The sequence below is a fragment of the Cuculus canorus genome, chromosome 2 (genome assembly GCF_017976375.1).
Source record: "Cuculus canorus isolate bCucCan1 chromosome 2, bCucCan1.pri, whole genome shotgun sequence".
Taxonomy (NCBI): domain Eukaryota; kingdom Metazoa; phylum Chordata; class Aves; order Cuculiformes; family Cuculidae; genus Cuculus; species Cuculus canorus.
The window spans coordinates 77,010,339-77,027,279 of NC_071402.1; the positions used below are offsets into that span (position 1 = coordinate 77,010,339).

General features: G+C 41.0%; 1 protein-coding gene across 7 annotated transcripts in view; it reads right to left on the bottom strand.

Annotated features, from left to right (window-relative positions):
- Positions 1 to 16,941, bottom strand: part of CTNND2 (catenin delta 2) — a 662,788-nt gene that overhangs the window by 283,862 nt on the left and 361,985 nt on the right. For 6 of the 7 annotated variants that reach the window (XM_054059035.1, XM_054059034.1, XM_054059037.1 and 3 more), the window contains 2 exons: positions 16,567 to 16,739; positions 6,618 to 7,170 (listed from right to left, as the gene is read on the bottom strand). In XM_054059035.1, coding sequence (XP_053915010.1) covers positions 6,618 to 7,170; positions 16,567 to 16,739 — 726 coding nt within the window. The remainder of the gene's footprint in view (positions 1 to 6,617; positions 7,171 to 16,566; positions 16,740 to 16,941) is intronic. The other variant, XM_054059041.1, reaches the window with a different exon arrangement.

Consider the following 16,941-nt stretch of genomic DNA (forward strand, 5'->3'; position numbering starts at 1 on the left):
TTCTCAGCAATGCTCCAGATGGGTTTTCGTTGCCTAAGGGCTTGTTATTTTGCAATATTATTTGGTTTCTCATTCGTCTGAAACACCGTTGGGAAGATCAGTCAAATGATTTCCCACATGAAGAAGAGGACGCAAAGATAAAGGTGATGGTCAGTATGAGAACAGAACACCAGTTGAGACACATTTGTTTGCTCACATGGGAGGTAACAGCTCAAGTTCACTAGCTCAAAGACATATACATGTACATTGGGCCTCCTTATTTGGCTCTTTGTCGACTATCCCTCTCCTGTGAGCAAATTAATTTCATGCAAGCTAGATCTAAAAGATGTAGGAACAAAAATCATAGAAATAAGGAGATATTTCAAAGATACCCCTTTAATTCCTTCTGCTTTACTGCTGTAGATTGTTCATTTTAGATACCTTGTCTGAGTTGGAATGGAGTGCTATTGTAAATGTTTCAGTTGTAACAATTAATAACACAATTATCGCTGAAGGAATAGGTGGAAGCAGAAGTGGCAGCAAAGAAAAGCAAAGTGAGCATGGAGTTGTGTATTTGTATTGGCTCCAAAACCAACGTCAGTGCTTCTAACCTCCAGGTTATAATATGGAAACATATTACTTAGCATTAGAAAGATACCAAATTGTAAGCCTCTGATAAACATCTGAAGTATTACTGGGGTTGGAATTAGATGATCTGTAAGGTCCCTTCCAACCCAAACTATTCTATGATTCTATGATCTTTTGTTTTGTTTTCTTGTCCGAAAGAACAGTCTCAAAACAAAGTGTAGAAGGAGAAAGAAAACCCTAGGACTGTATTGTCTGGCCCAGAACAAAAGGGCATTAACAATGTTCTCATGTATAAAGGCTCTGACAGATGGAAAAAGGAATTTTCTAGCTAATAAAAACAAAACAAAAACCTTAGAAAAATATCTATAGAAAACTATTTTGGTTAAAATTAATGAGGCAATTTTGTTCCGTCTATGAAAGAATTACTGACAAGTTTCTATAAAAATACACAAAAAATAGTAAGGGGAAATAACCGAGCATCCTTTTTGTTATGATCAATCGTATTGATAGTCCAAGTCCCACAGTTTACTTTAAAGCCAAAAAATTCAAAGATTTTCCTTCCCTATTTGTCCAAAGAAGTTCAATTGCACATCACACCTAGACGGTTTTATTAGCTCAGTCCTGTGTCTGAGGTGGGGATTTAAGGGACAGAAAACTTTTAACTCTAGGGTGATTTAGATCCACTTTGGCTGTGAATTAACACTTTGCTTGTACCTTCCTCATCCATAATGCACTGCCCACAAGTTGAACGATGATGCATGTGGTGAAGTCTCATTTGCATTTGCAGACATTAGTGGGCATTTGAGTATGATGCAGTCTACAAATATTTTACTTGCAGAGAGTTTAAATCCCTCCAAGAGGCCAATTTTAACACAGGTCAGCACTAACACTGATTTTAATACTAACTCATCTAAGAGAAGCGTGTGGATGCACATATACTCACAAGCAGTAACGCAGCCATTCTAGCACAAATGCATAGTAGAGCACAATTTACTGGAGAATTTTAACACATAACTGGATAATTTTTTGTAAAGATGTCAATAAACCACTGATACGTAGATGATGCAATACTTAAATGCAACTGAAAGGAAACCTGAATTCATGCTGGTAGTTATGTCTATCAGTCATCCCATACACAGTCGCAGAAGCTGACTTGTTCTGTGCCCATATGATCGCACACTGAAATGCTAAAACATGTCAACACTCACCATCAGATAGCAGTGCTGCCAGTGCAAACCAGGGTTCAACATATCATATGCAATGAAAAGCACACAGAAGGAGAAAGGGCAAAGGAAGGTCCCCAGCAAAGAGGGATAAGAGCGAGACAAAACAGACAAAGGAGCAGAAGGAACCGTTAAGACCTGATAAAGCACAGAATTCTTTGCTCAATGAAAAGTATAAACCATATTTCATATGTTAAACCATGCCACATTTTTATAAACTAGTGTTATTTTACTATTAATACTATAGATGCATACAGACAGTCCTACCCTCAGAAAGGACAAATTCCTTTTCTTTTTGATTTTACAGGGATCAGAAAGAAGATTCTATTTGCAAACATGAGGCTGAGCTCTGTCAGCAGTGGTACCAGAGCTGTCAGAGGAACGTTGCAGGTCTTGTTTCAGTGGAACATGCCACCACTACAAAATGATTCACACCAACACTTATTTCTTAGACCTAACCTGACAGTATAGCTGTCAGAGCATGATGCAGTCTACAAACATATTTATTTTCTTTTTTAGTGTTTTGAAATGAAGCAATATATAAAATTTGTTGCTCTTGTCTTACGTGCCCCTAGTCTTCCCTAAGCCTGCATGTTGCAGAAATGGCTCTGCAACACCAGGGCTGCTCCTCTCTCACATAATGTGAGGCACAAACTACTTCAACAACACCCTTTCGTCACCTCCTCTCCCTTTGCTCCTAGGCAAACCTACTATTGTTTTCGTCTATCTGGTTCTGGCCAGGAGGCGATGCTTCAGAGGACCATGAACAGTGGACAGGGTCTCCCCAATGTTTCTGCTGCCTGCTGTCCCACACACTCCACCTTCCAGGCAAAATGGGCTGCTTTGTCAAGTTTGGCTCCCAGCAGCACTCCGTGGCTCCGTCCAGGGGTAGAAGCTGCAAGAAGGTATTTACAAACTATGCTTTCTGAACTCAGATCATTGATTGAAACAGACAATCGAGTATGCTTTGGAACAGCTCTCCAAAACGAAAGCTACTTCCAAAACTGTAACTGCAGATCACAGCGATGAAGCAGCTAGACTAAGAATAAACATGGCAAGTGTATGTTCTCAAGAGCCACTCAATACACACATACCCACATAACCATATACGCACACGCTTGGCAATGGTAACAGTTCAAGAATAAATAGGCTAAAACCCATTTCTGAAGATGTTTCTAAGGTTACTCGGTTAAAACTGAGTCACCGCATGCTGTTGTATGTCTTTCTCTAAATTCAGGATGCAGTCTAACAATTGCCATTTTTATAACTTCAAGTTGTTTCATAATTGAGTTTGCAGGAAATTAATATAAATATTGCCATCTCTTCAATTAAGTGTAATGCAGATTCAGCTTGGAGCAATGTGCGTTTGTTGTTTGTATTGTGCATTTTCAATTACAATCTTTAAAAAAGGTCTTCTCTTTTTTTCTAAAAGGTCTTCTTCTTTTTAATCTAACCCTGGTACCGGTATCATTCAATTTGCTGAGCACACTTGAGCCAGTAATATTCATGAACTAGACAGCTCCAGCACAAATTTCTAATATTATGCAAAAAAAATTAAAACAAACATCATTTGTATCCTTGGTAATTACTACAAATAATTGTGTTTTCTTCCCAGAGATGGAAAAAGATTACTTTGAGAAACATCATCCCTGTGATGACACATACATACCAATGCAACTTCACATTAATCACAGCAGGCAAACCATTAATCAGTGCAATGTGACAAGTATTCTTCACTCCTCCTCTCTCAAAATTTAGAAGAAATAAAATCTTCAGATATAACAACCAAGAAGCAAAAATCTCATTTATCGAATATTAGCTTTTCGACATACATACTCCTTCTCAATGAGTTTGATTTCTAACACAATGACTGGAAAGGTCCTGCAATAATATAACATACTTAAAGCTCAAGTACCAAACCTGTTATGAGCAAAACTGCCTATAGAAAAAAAAAATGAAGATTGTGTTCAGTAGTATCCAAAACATCTGATCCTGCTAACTTTAAAGTGTGTGTTAATTTTAAGCCTCCATGTAGACCATTGACTTCAGTGGATCCAGTGAAAGCCCAGAAGATTAATCAGGCACTTAACACTGCTAGCAAATGTGTAACTCCACTGTGGCAAGAAGGCCATGAGGAACATGCTACAGAATGGTAATGGACAATAACTGGTGGGAGCACACAATAGGAGACTCTTACAAAAGATTGGGTCATGTGATAGACCTTCTTTCAAGAATTACTTGAAAGGCATGTTACCACAGCGGAAAAAAGTAGTATTTACTAACATAGTGTTGCTTCCACTTTGATTTACTTTTTTTTTTTTTTTTAAAGTAGTAATATTATCTCTGAATGCCTGTCAACTAACAGTTTTTCAAATTAGAGGATTATTTATTTGTTATAAAGACACAGTGAAATTTTTAGCATACTTAAAAGTAAATCCCTATGAGACACAGTAACTCAGCAGCTTGCTATGCTTGCTCTGAATGGCACAAGAATTGGAAAAGTTCTCCATCTCAGTAAAATCCACAGAAAAATACATCAACCGTTTCCTAAATGCATACATTTATAAACTTTCTTTCACCTGAATCATAAATAGTGGTAAGTAACTCCTCACAGTGGGTCCTAAAAAGAGGCAGGGAGGGAAGTACCTACACTACACAAGATGCAGAAGTCTTACCAAAGCCCTTTATTTAAAAGCAACCCAAGAAAGTGAAAGCCAGTTTCTTTAGTCAAATCAAATTAGCAATCCCCATTAGGAATGCCTTACAACTAAAATTGGCCAAAAGGGCCAAAGAAGTTCAAATCCACGTTGCAATTTGAGCCTAGCATAAGAGGAAAGTTTCCCAAACACTGTCATCATGATGGGCCTAAAGTCCTACAGAACTAGTTTTGAATAAGCCATCATAACACATTTAATGCTGCAATGCTATAAAAGATGCCTTCTTCAAAAAAAGCCAAAACCCCAGTACAATACAAATTTAAATATGAAAAGTACATAAAGAGAAACACAGACTGTGCCTTTTGGAAACTTCCCTGAGCAAAGTCTTCTATCCTAGAACAAAGGTAAAGGAAAGCATGGAAATGCTGGCAGTTCAAATCTACAGGTACACGTGTTTTAAATTAAAAAAAAACAGAATTAAAAAATTATTCCTTTGACACTGATGGTTCCCTCCATGCCTTTTTAGGCTCAAACAACTCTTGCTATAGCACGACGCTGCAAAGCTCCCTAAAATCTTCAATCTGTAGCAATTCTACATTTCCACTGCACTCTAGAAAGGCAGTATTTAATACCTGCAGCCAGCAGTGCGTTGGCCTGCACTGGTGTGAAGTTACACTAATATAAGTGCTAAGTAAACCACTTTGTAATTTGAGACTGAATGTTTGACAACAGGATTGATGTTATGTGTCCTGAGATCTCAATTTTGGCATCATCTAGCGATGCTATCTCATTAAACATTCTGAACTTCAAAAATAGTATTGCATAAACAAAAAAGTTTTCAAAGCCCCCCCATTAAATAGGATAAAACCCCCATCAAATAGTTCTTACAAAGAGATACATTAGCACTATATTATATTATCAGCTAATTTAAACTGTATGTTTAGACACAGAGGAATTACGTAGGATGCCAACAACTTGTAGAGCAGGAGAGGTGAGGTGGGTGAGAGGAGAAAGGGGGAGGAGAAAAGGTTTTAAGTCCAGCAAGAAACTTGTGTACCTGCCCGATAAACACAGCCAAACCTCTTTATGCATCCTATTTATCTTCAAATCTATTTATGTCACACAAGAGAACATATGAGCATAGCAGCTGTTACTATAGCAATGAAACTGGAAATTTTAAGAACACAAAAACCCACCCCTGAAGGATGCTCAGTTTAGCAGAGAGATGGTTGAGAGAACAGCACACCAGTGTCTCGCTTCTAGGATCTGTTCAAAGTCTGCGGTTGCAGAGACATTAATTGAGCTGTAACAGCCTATACTCTAAAGAGCACTCACAGCCAAATAACTGCTCCCGATTACTCGGCACAACTTGGCACACCGGGAGTCTCTCCTATGTGACCCCAAACTTGTCAAATACCCCAGAACCGCCAGTAAACCCAGGGGAAAGTGAGTCTCTGCAAAAGGCTCACAGTTTTGATCGTGGCAGAGAAAGGATTCACCATAGTAACATCCTCTCCACCCGAACCGTGGGCAAAAGCAAGGAGCTCAACACCCAACGCTGCGAGCCCTGCACCCCACTGCTAGCAACCACACCTGCCCGGCACCGGGAGGATGGGATGAGCCAGGAGAAGTAAGGTACTTTCTTAAAGAAGCAGGCAGGCAGCTTGCCTCTCTCCCCACTTACCGCTGCCGGAATGGAAACCGCAACCCTCCCCGAATCGATCTGCTGCCAAACCCACCCGACTCTCCCCATCCCCTTCTCGGCTGCCACTCGCGTCACCCCAGCATCCTCCTGGGAGAGGCTGCGGCTCAGCGGGACGCTGTCACCGGGGGCTCGGCGGAGCTGGCGGAGGCGGCTTTCCCTCTCCCTATAACCTCCCTGCCCTCCGCGGGCGCAGCGACACCGCGCATCCCTCCCGGCACCGCATATCCCTCCCGGCACCGCGCATCCCACCAGGTACCGCGCATCGCCACCGGCTCCATGCAGACACACGGGCACCGCGCATCCCCACCGGCACCGTGCATCCTTCCCATCTCCGCGCATCTTCACGGGCACAGCGCATCCCCCTCCCCCCACTCTCCCTGCATCCCACCGGCTCCGCGCATCCCTCGCCCCCACTCTTCCCCCCCCACCCCCCCGCCCCCGGGGCGCCGCCGGCCGCGCCGTTACCTGCGAGGGAGCCGGGTCTCTGCAGGGTGGCGGTGGCGTACAGCTCCTGGGAGTGCTTGCTGTACTGATCGGCAGCGTGAACCAGCCGCTTGGTAGGCGACAGGGTGGCGTAAGTGCCGATGGTGGAGCTTAACTGGTGGATAGGAGAGGAGGAAATGTTAGACTGGACGGTGGGCGGGGAGGTCACTCGGAGCGGGGACGGCGACAGTCCCGCCGAGGAGACGACGATGTTGATGGGCGAGCTGGTGCTGTAGGACTTGGCCAGGCGGCTGGGGGACTGCTTCGGGGAGGAGAGGCGCTGCGCGGCGGCGTAGGCGGCGCCCTCGGCGGCGGGGCCGGCCCGCGGCAGCTTGGTGGGGGAGCCGCCGGGCTGGGCGGGCAGCGGGGAGCTCCCCCGCGGCGCCGGCAGCGTGGAGCTGGCGTAGTAGAGCGCGGCGGCGGCGTGCTGCGGCTCGGGCAGGTGGAAGGCGCTGCCGTGGCTGGGCGCGAAGGGCTCCCGCGGCTGCGGGGCGGCGGGCGGCGCGGCCGGGTGGGACCCGCGGCCCCCCGGGCCCTGGAATCATAGAATCATACAGTCACTGGGGGGAAAAAACACCGCGCGGATCGCCCGGCCCGGCCCCGCCGCGGCAGAGGGGCGGCGGGACGAGGGGATGCGCGGCGCCCCCGGGATCGGGGGACTCTCGGGAAGATCCTAAAGCATCTCCAGCCGCGCGCGCAACTCCTCCTCCAGCTTAGGAGCTGTTCGGCCACTGAAACTGCAACGTTCGGGGAGCTTTGGTGTCATCCTCGCACACCGGCGGGGCCCGCGCTTCGTTAGTGCTCCGCGTGCGGGGGGGTTTGCCCTGGGCGGGCGGTTTGGAAGCGGCAGGACCAGCTATTTGTGAGAAATTATAGCTTCAGAGGGAAGTGGGAAAAAAAAGGTCAAGTAAAAAAAGTTAAAAAAGGAAAAAAAAGTAAAAAAAAAAAGAGTAGAGTAAAAAAGTAAAAAAAAAATTGAAAAATAAAAAAGTAGAGAAAAAAGTAATAAATAAAAGCAAAAAAGAAGGTAAAAAAGTAGAGTAAAAAAAGTAAAAGTAAAGTAAAAAAGAGTAAAGTAAAAAAACTAAAGTAAAAAAGTAAAAAATGTAACGTAAAAATGTTAAAGAGTAAAAAAGTTGAAAAAAGTAAAGTAAAAGAAAAAGTAAAAAAGAAAAAGTAAAGTAAAAAAGTGAAAAAAGTAAAGTAAAAAAGTAAAGTAAAATAGTGAAAAAAGTAAAGTAAAAGAAAGTAAAGTAAAATAGTGAAAAAAAGTAAAGAATAAAAGTAAAAAAGCAAAAAAAGGTAAATGAAGTTTAAAAAAGTTAAAAAGGAAGTAAAAAAGAGCAAAAAAAATAAAAGTAAAAAAGTAAATAAAAGTAAAAAAGATAAAGAAAAAAAAAAGAAGTGAAAAAGTACCAAAAAAAAGTAAAAAAGGAAGTAAAAAAGGAAAAAAAATAAAACCACTAAACATTTTTCCAAGTCTTCCAAAGGAGGCTATTTTTGTTGATGCTATCATTATTAAAGTACACACTGCTGTGGAGTTGGAATTTGTTTAGAGTAGGAGAGAAAAACTTGTATGTACAAACTTAATATCTTAAGAGGGTTTTTTTCTTAGTTTTGAGTAAAGAAGAGTGCATGAATGTGCATTGCTTTTAAATCCTGCCTAAGTTATTTTCCCTTATATTAATATTTTAAATATCTTAGAAAGCACGTTAGCTCCACATGTATAATTTATTAAGGATAGTAAGTGTTTTTCAGTAAAAACTCCTCGTCGGAGTGAACCTCCACCCGGCTGACGGGGTCTTGTGCTCCAAAAAAAGCACCCGCACACCTACCCCAGGTTGAAATAGACCACCTCTCAAAACTTTTATTCCTCATAGAAGAGTGGGGCTGAAGTCACGGGAAGGGCTTTGATTGGGTCATCCCTGCAGGAGCAGAGGCTGCATGGAACAGGGAATCTGCTTCAGGAGGGATGGAGCGCAGCCAGCCAGGGCAGCACAAAATTCCCCTTAAACTCAGTAACTGGGAAGAGAGGAGGGAGCGGGTGAAAATCCTCTGCAGGTGCTGCCTCTTAGAAATTGCAGTCGTGTGCCTGAGCTGCTTCTGGAGCAGCAAAGGATGGAGCTTACCCTTACACACAGGCGGCTTCCCCTCTTTTATGGGGCTGGGTGGTTGGAATTGAACGGTGTTTAAGGTTCCTTCCAACCCAAACCATTCTGTGATCTGCAAATCTGGTCACATTAAACCTCTATAATAGCTACACCTCACAGTGAACGACAGCTTTGCGCTCTGTTGAGAGATGCGCTCTTGTTTCAGATACTATTTTTTTTTCCCTGGCTGTTCAGAGGATTTACTTTAAACCTTAGAAAGTGCTCCAGATCCCAGGAGTTGAAGGTACAGTTTGGATCAGTGTGACCAGTGCTCTGCCCAAACACACCCACCTCTCAGCTACTGATTTCCTTAGTGAGAAAAGCCTTTAAAATGGGAATAATGAATTCTGTGACTCAGTTCAGAAAGGTGTGGTGAATGCAGTGGTGTTTCACATTTCAATAGCAATGTGTTTTTTTAGTGGCATCCTACAGGGAACAAAAAAAAAATGACCAAACAAGTAAACAAAAGCACTATGTTCATGCTAAGAAACCTGAGTGATTTTCACTATATGTGATTTTCCCAGTAAAGGATTTGATCAGGAACTGAAGACGAGGTGCAACTCATCACAGCAAAGAATAAATGAGGTTCAAAATGCCAGAAATGTGTACTTCATCCTATGTAAGCTCTCTGGAAATTTTTCCGTCCTTTTCTTTTCTAACTTTTGGAGCCCCACCCCTCATCTGAGATGCTTTGCACCTGGGAGAAAGAGTATCTATTTTTCTGGACGTGGATAAGGAGCAAGCTTAGGAGGAGCTGCTCCTGGTACTTTGCTCCTAGTTATTTGTAGCATGGAAGCTACCAGCACTTGTAGCGCTTAGGCATCTCAAGGGAGGCCCAACCCAAACCTCGCTGGCTTCAGGAGGTTTTGCACCCCAAAGGGCAACAGCCTTAGAGATCAATGTAACGTAAACTGTTCTGTATGCTAAGTCCCGGGCAGGCAAGAGGATCACAGATGTAAGTAGCCTGCTAGCTGCTGAGTTGGACTGTTCTGATTGTGGCTGTGAGTTCCAGACACCACAGCATCAAGTTTGAGTCTTGAAATTTTCAGAAATGGCCCAGAAGCTCAAGTTGCTCATTTGAAAGGACTCCTAACAAAAAACAGGAAGGCAGACTCTGGAAACATCAATGAACTTTTAAAAGCTACTTTCATGTTGAGCCACTTACCATCTCTGCTTTAAACTGGAAAGAAGAGCTAATCTGCAACTGACTGTCCAATAATGTGTTTGACAGGAGTACAGTTTTTATTTTCAAGGTTTAAACTGTATGGTAACAACTTTTTGAAAACAAAAACAGGCTGGAAAGATTTAAGACAACATGGACAACGCAAGTTTTGCTCACAATGAAAGACTGTTTGAACCAGCTATGTTATTAATTGATATATTTTAATAAATATATCTTTTTGGACTGTAAAGTGGCATACTACTACTATATTTTGTATTATTCAGTATTGCTCCACAATACAGTCTTACACGCTACCAATGTCTTCTGCAGTGCACTGGTAACCTAGACAGTCATAATGATTTTAGGCAAGAACTGTCAACATGTATAAAGAATTTCTTTTTCTAATCTACCCCTACACTGCTTGATGTGTCAGGGATTTAAGTAATTAATTTTGAGTAAACCAATATTATCCCATATTCCTAATAAATCTCTATAAAGCTGCAGGCATTCTGTAAGTACTAATTCAAAAAGCAAAAAAAAAATAAATAAAATCCCTCTTCGTGAATTTCTGGTTTAGGGAAGAAGGTGTAATGGCAGACACAAGAATTAAATGCTTAATTAAAAATGCATTGTGTAGCACTTCGTAAAAAGCTAAGCATTTGCTGTGTGTGAAGGAGGGAACTTTTGGATGAACAGATTGGAATGAAAACATTAGTACGCAGTATTTTCTAAGACGTGACTCATCTCAGACCTGTCTTAAGTTTATTGTGAGGTTCTTCTGTTTTTTCAAAGGGCCAAGTGTATAGTCATGTTCCTCACTCCTGTTTTGAGAGACAAACTGGGTTTTAATTTCTCCCTGTGTTTCTCCCTGGCTGTTGCTGAAGACAAGTATACACACATGTCATTGTTCATCCTGCTACGTGACATTAGACTTCATATGGAAGAATGAAACACAGTGGTATTTTTCCATTATTTTTCCATTTATCCATAACAGTTGTCAGCCTGATAATGAAACTCTGTTTAAACTAATGAGAGCAAATTTGCTTCCCAGTTGCTATATCCTCCTGCATCAATCTATTTCAAAGGTGTGAGCAAAACTAAAGGACTTTCTTACTACAGCCCTATAAGTAGCTACTCTGAGACACTGTGATTTTTTTTTTTTTCCTCTGGCATCACAAAGAAAAGAAGCTTGATTTGCTTATTTGGATTCAATATATGCATTCTAATATATCCTTTTTTTATAGTAGAAATGTGTGAAAAAACATGAGAACACTAATAAAGCTATGAAAATATTTCCTTTCCCATTCAATCTTAGTAGAAAGAGCATTCTCTACTGACACAAAAAAAGATCTGCAGAGTTCTAAAAAGAAGATTACCTAAGGTGTCCAGCTAGGCTATAGTGGTGTAAGTGTTGTTTGCCTGCTATAATTCATGCATTTAATGCACTAAGTTTCAGGACATCAGCTTTGTTTGTTTGTTTGTTTGCTTTTTTTACAATTCCAATCGAGAATTTAATTTCAATTTGGAACTTTAAAAGATTAAATGAAAGACTGAATACAAGATTTCTGTTTTATGAAATGAAATTGAAAGGGGAAAATACCTGTACTGAATTATTTATTCTGCTTATATTTTTTAATGGCTAAGGAATTACAAAAATCTGGTGGCTAGACAGCTTAAACAGAACTTGTGGGTCAGCTTCTAATTATCGAAACAGCAACATGTTGATTCTTGGAGATTGCTCCCAGAGGGAAAAACAGCGTGCAAGACCAGCAAAACCTGAATAGCAAAAGTTCAGAGAACAAGATGACCGTTATGAATAGGTTAGCAGGTGCAGCAGGTCTGTTTGGTATGATACTTAAAATCCCTTCAAACTCTTTTCTTCTTCAGCGTGCCAAAACACAAACACAAAACCTGGTACATTTTGTGCATCTGTACTTAATAATTCACAGGTGCTGAGAAACAGAACTTCTGTCAATGCAGCTGCCCAAGTCTTAGAAACAGAACTAACTAAGAACAGAAAAGGCTTCATAGTAATTTATTTGGAATGAGATAATGATAACAATTTCCAGAAAAAATGCTGGCAAATTTGAATCATGGTACCAGTTACCCTTAAAAAATGATAATTTGTGTTCAATGTCCTGTATACTTCTCTGACAGATAACAAAAGAAACGAAAAAGGTACATTACATTTGAATAAGTGTGCATGCCCATCCTAGATCTGTATCAACTTGTATCCACAAGCATTTTTAGTTTAGGCTTGTTTTGCTCTCTGGAACATTAACTTGGTCCTTAAAACCTTAAACAAGGTCATATCCAATGAACAGGAAAACAGTTAGGTGGAGTACACTGTTTCCTATCAGAAGACCTTTTCCTTTGAGTCTAAGGATGTTTCCAACTGGATGCTCAAGTGGTGTGGAAGACATCCCTCCAGGCTTCTCAAACATTGGTGGCTGTTTCCAATTAAGGCAGCAAACTTGATCAATCTTACTAGGGTTTTCAAGAGACAGAAGTGGTCTTTTAAAGGTCCAGTTCTGTTTCACAATCTAAGTGATATTCTGTGCCCTTTCAATAACTGGAAGACTTGCCCGTCTATTGAGGATTTTTTCCCTGTCTCACCAAAGAACTTACCATATGGCTCTACTCAAGGTATCACTCTACTCTGGTCCAATTCCTCTATCAACACTGTTCTGCAAAGGGCAGAAGAGGGTATTGAAAATTCCTAACATTTTTTAGTCTTTGTGATGCAGACTTCAGTCCCTAGGCAGCATCTGTGGAATGGTCTTTCTTCTGCAGGACTGCTTTGCTGTCATTTGTAAGTTCCTGACGTAAATAAAAAGATGCTACCTATATTCAAATGCACTAACATGTAACACATGCCAGCCTGTACCTCAGGATCCCTCAAACATGGCCTATTCTGTCACTTGCCACAAAGGTCATGGATGGCTCAATGTCATTGCTATACTATGTTTGCAAAATATACCCCAGCACTATTAGGAAAACTTGTCAGCCTTCCTGATCCTAATCTCAAAGGTCATACGTATAGATGAATGTAGGCAATACCATCATCATCTTCTACAGCCACAACAGAGCTGAAAGAACCCTCCAGAATGTTCAGAGGTGGTCAGTCTCTGGTTTTAAAGCAGCAATGAAAGCTGTGATCATTACCTACTGTAGGATCAAACCAGCATTATGCAGATCACTTCTTCACTATCATAGGCTACACTAGTGAGTTGTTCTCTGTGGGTGTTGTAATAAGAGTAATCTGTCTTAAGATTTCATCAGCTTCCTTTAATGACAGAAAAATTCTCATGCTCATATTTGGAATCCAGTTTTAAACACGTCATCATCTGCCACATCCTAACAGAAGTGAACTCCTTAGTTTAGATTTGGTCTGGATAGATTATCAAGCCTCCCTGTCACCTTGTGGCACAAGTAATGACTGATGGCAGGAAGAGCCAGGAGACCAACTGGAAAAGGCCAGTATACAGGTTTTGCTTGACAAGTGAACACGTTCCTGTACTCATTTGCTAATACTCTGAAAAGGGCTAATGAGGTGTGGTGGCCTGATGAATGAGAAACTTATGACTTGTTTAGAGGAGAAAGGAGAGATGTTAAAAAATAAACTGTTAAATGGTTTTCCAAGGCTCTTCTTTTTTAAATTACCTTAATTTTACATCTACTTTTTTGGTTTAAGGGCTTTCAAATTCTCTGCAGGCTTGTTCAGCCCAGAAGCTTCAGGATAATATGCAGTAGGGATTTACGTCTGTTTCTGCCTCAGCCCTTGAGAAGACTGCAGGAACACCGAAAGCTTAAGAAGTTTTCATCCAGAAATGAAAACTAGTTTCACTTCTTTTCCTCTCTCCTTGCAAACACAGGGCAGAGCACAAGGAAAACCACTATTCGTAGTACATGCTATGCATTCTATTCCTATGATATTTATAATTCTCAAGACGACAGTAAACGCAGTCAATCAAGTTGCTCATGAACTACGTTGTCCAAATAGAGGATGTATTTTTGAGTAACTCATCTGCAAAATCTGCTGGTTTTTGTACTAGGAGCAACTTAGTCAAGTACAAGAGTCAGTAGTGCTGACTCTTCATAAATAAATTTAATTGATTAATACAAGATATATCGGGATCTGGACAGCATGTCTGAAAAGCTGTTTTCAATGGAGAAACAGAGTAATCCCTTGCCGTAGGAGCAGTTGTTGCTGAGAATCCCTAGCATTTAGAACATAAAAAGTCTTGTGTTTTAAAGTACTCAAAGCAGTGGAAAAACTGTATGATCTATAATGAAGTCCTCCTAATTGACAAAAACGTTAGATTGCACTTTGCAGCACTATACAGGAAGTCTCAAGACTAATTAGTTTCTCTTTTCTATACAATTGCATTTTCAGAAATTGTTCTTGTTGTCACAGCTGGCCTTGGGACTATTTACATATTTTTTCCCACGCATATCATTCATGTTCAGAGATAGCTATATTCCTTGCACACAAACACCAAAGGAAATTACCACCGTCTGAACTAGATGATCTTTAAGGTCGCTTCCAACCCAAACTATTCTATGATTCTATGATTTTGACTCTTGCGGCTTCTTTTAATTATAATAGGGATGGCAAAACAATTCCAAAGATTGACTTTTTTTCCTTAGTTGTGGGATCAGAAATGTTCATATTCAGAACTTTTTCATTTTGACTCTTTCTGTTGTTGTTTACCTCTCTTAAAACCTCCTTTAGATACCTTTTTTATGGTACTCATTCAGAGATTATATGGCCATTTGTTAATATTTTCAAGATACATTTTAATTGACCAGAACATGTCAAGCATCTTTTGCAGGATGATGGTGTGAAGAATAATTATGTTATTTGAGTTACTTTCCCGCAAGAACATCTACCATACAATCTGAAGGAACATGGGAAGAAAACCTGTTTTCTGCCCTCTCATATCAATTATAAAAAAAGGGTAAGAAAGCTTGCCTTACTAACTTACTAGTTATCTTTCTGAAGGTAGCCAGTTCTCTGTGAAGCAGATGGTTAATGAGAGCTTTTCAGATTTAGGCAATGGCTGTTCAGTGTAATTTCAATGAAAAAAATATAGATCATTATTTTTTCCCCTTTCCATAAATGCATCCTTTCCTATAATGAGGATAGTTTAAAAGAGTATAATACAATTTATATTATGAATATCACTTCTTCTAACCTCTAAACAACTGCACACTTTCCCTTCCTGCCTGTTGCTTTTTCTTTGGTTGTGTTGCTGTCATAACCTGTTCCTTTTCCTTCATCTTACTTTTTCTAACCTCTTTGAAGAATGCATCACACCCTTTCAGGCCTCAGGGTACGATACTTTTCAGAAAGCACAACTCCTGATGACATCTGCCCAGGCTACAACTGGATATTACAGCCTCCTTTTTCTTTCTAGCTGGAATCCTGCTTGCCTGCTGGCTCTAATCCCAAAGAACATCAGGGAGGTCTTCTTTGGTAAACAGAGAAAAACCCTGAGGCCTTACCACTACACAAGCTCATTTTAAACCCTTTATAGAAGGAAAAAAAATGTATCTGCCCAATTTGAAATTAAATTTAACTGTGCTTTATTTCATTTTTCAATCTTAGAGGATAGGGAGCTTTTCTGAAGGAGCTGAGAGAATAGAATATTGTATGATGTCTCTCGATATCCCACAAGCTGTGCAATGACTATATAATACTTGAAATCTCTTAGCAATTTAAGGCTTTGAAAGTCAAAATACTACTCAATTCTACAGAATCCCAAAATATAAAATGTCCCAGTGTCACATTGAGATGGTCTGCTTTGCTGGTGCGGTTAACATTTAAACAGAGAAAATAACCTAAGCTGACCAACAAAACCTACTCAGACTTAATTTATGTACAGAAGCATGAATACTTCTAGAAATTCTTGTCTAAACTGAAGCTTAACCTCCCAGTGAGCGGCTCTGATGTTGCAGTGAAAAGCACAGAAGGTGAGAGGATTACGTGTAGGGCTGGGGGGGACCATTTAGACAAGACCAGAAATTTATGAAGTTTTCATGGGTACCTGAAACAATCTTTCAGAATGTTTGAGACGTACAGATGTCTGTCTGATAAACTGCTTGTCTTACAATATGGGGGGAAAACGATGATCCTTTTATTTGGGATCAGGCCACGGCACCAGGAGATGCATAGTATCCCAAGCAGGTTTCACAACTGGTGTCAGCTTGGCTTTGTTTTTGTTTGTTGGCACTTAACTGCTCTCAGTAGTATCCTGATACCAATGCGGGGAGGTCCTAGACCTTATTTAGGGCTCCTAATCAGCACAGTCACCAAAATTTCCAATTTCCACACTTAAGTGCCTAAACATGCTATCACCAAAATAAATACGCAACCAAGTAAGTAAAATTGGCATGTAAATCCCCTTTTAAACAAGATTATTTTATTACTATGCAAGTCAACCCACGTTAGATTTACAAAAATCCAGGTGGTAACTCCACCCCGGTGCAGCTGCAGTGAACAAGGCAGAAAGTAAAGGCAGACATTCGCACACCGGCAGGCACCAAACACCTGTTTCCTGGAAGCTACCCCACATAATTTCAGGTGCAAGAGACCCAGGCTGCTTAGGACACGTACCTGGCTGTAGCTCTGGATGGCACCTCTGGCCTGACTGCTGCGGGCTGGGAGCTGGGCAGCTGCTGTTTCGCCAAGGGCGAGGGTCTGGTTGCTGTGGTAGCTGGCTGAGTACTGGAAGGACCCTTCAGGTTTGGAATTAAGCTGGAGCGCACTCTGGGAGAGGAGGCTGGGCCCTGCAGGGACAGGATTTGGGAGCTGTCAGAAAGACTCAGTAAAAGAACACACCTGTGTTATCTGTCGAATGGTGCTTCAAAATTATCAGATGTCTGTGGCTTCAGCTTTTCACAGTCTGGCATTTCAGTAATAAGTCACACACATTAAATTCCTTCTTTACCACTCAGTCATCATTATTATGGTGTTCCAGGTACAGACCAC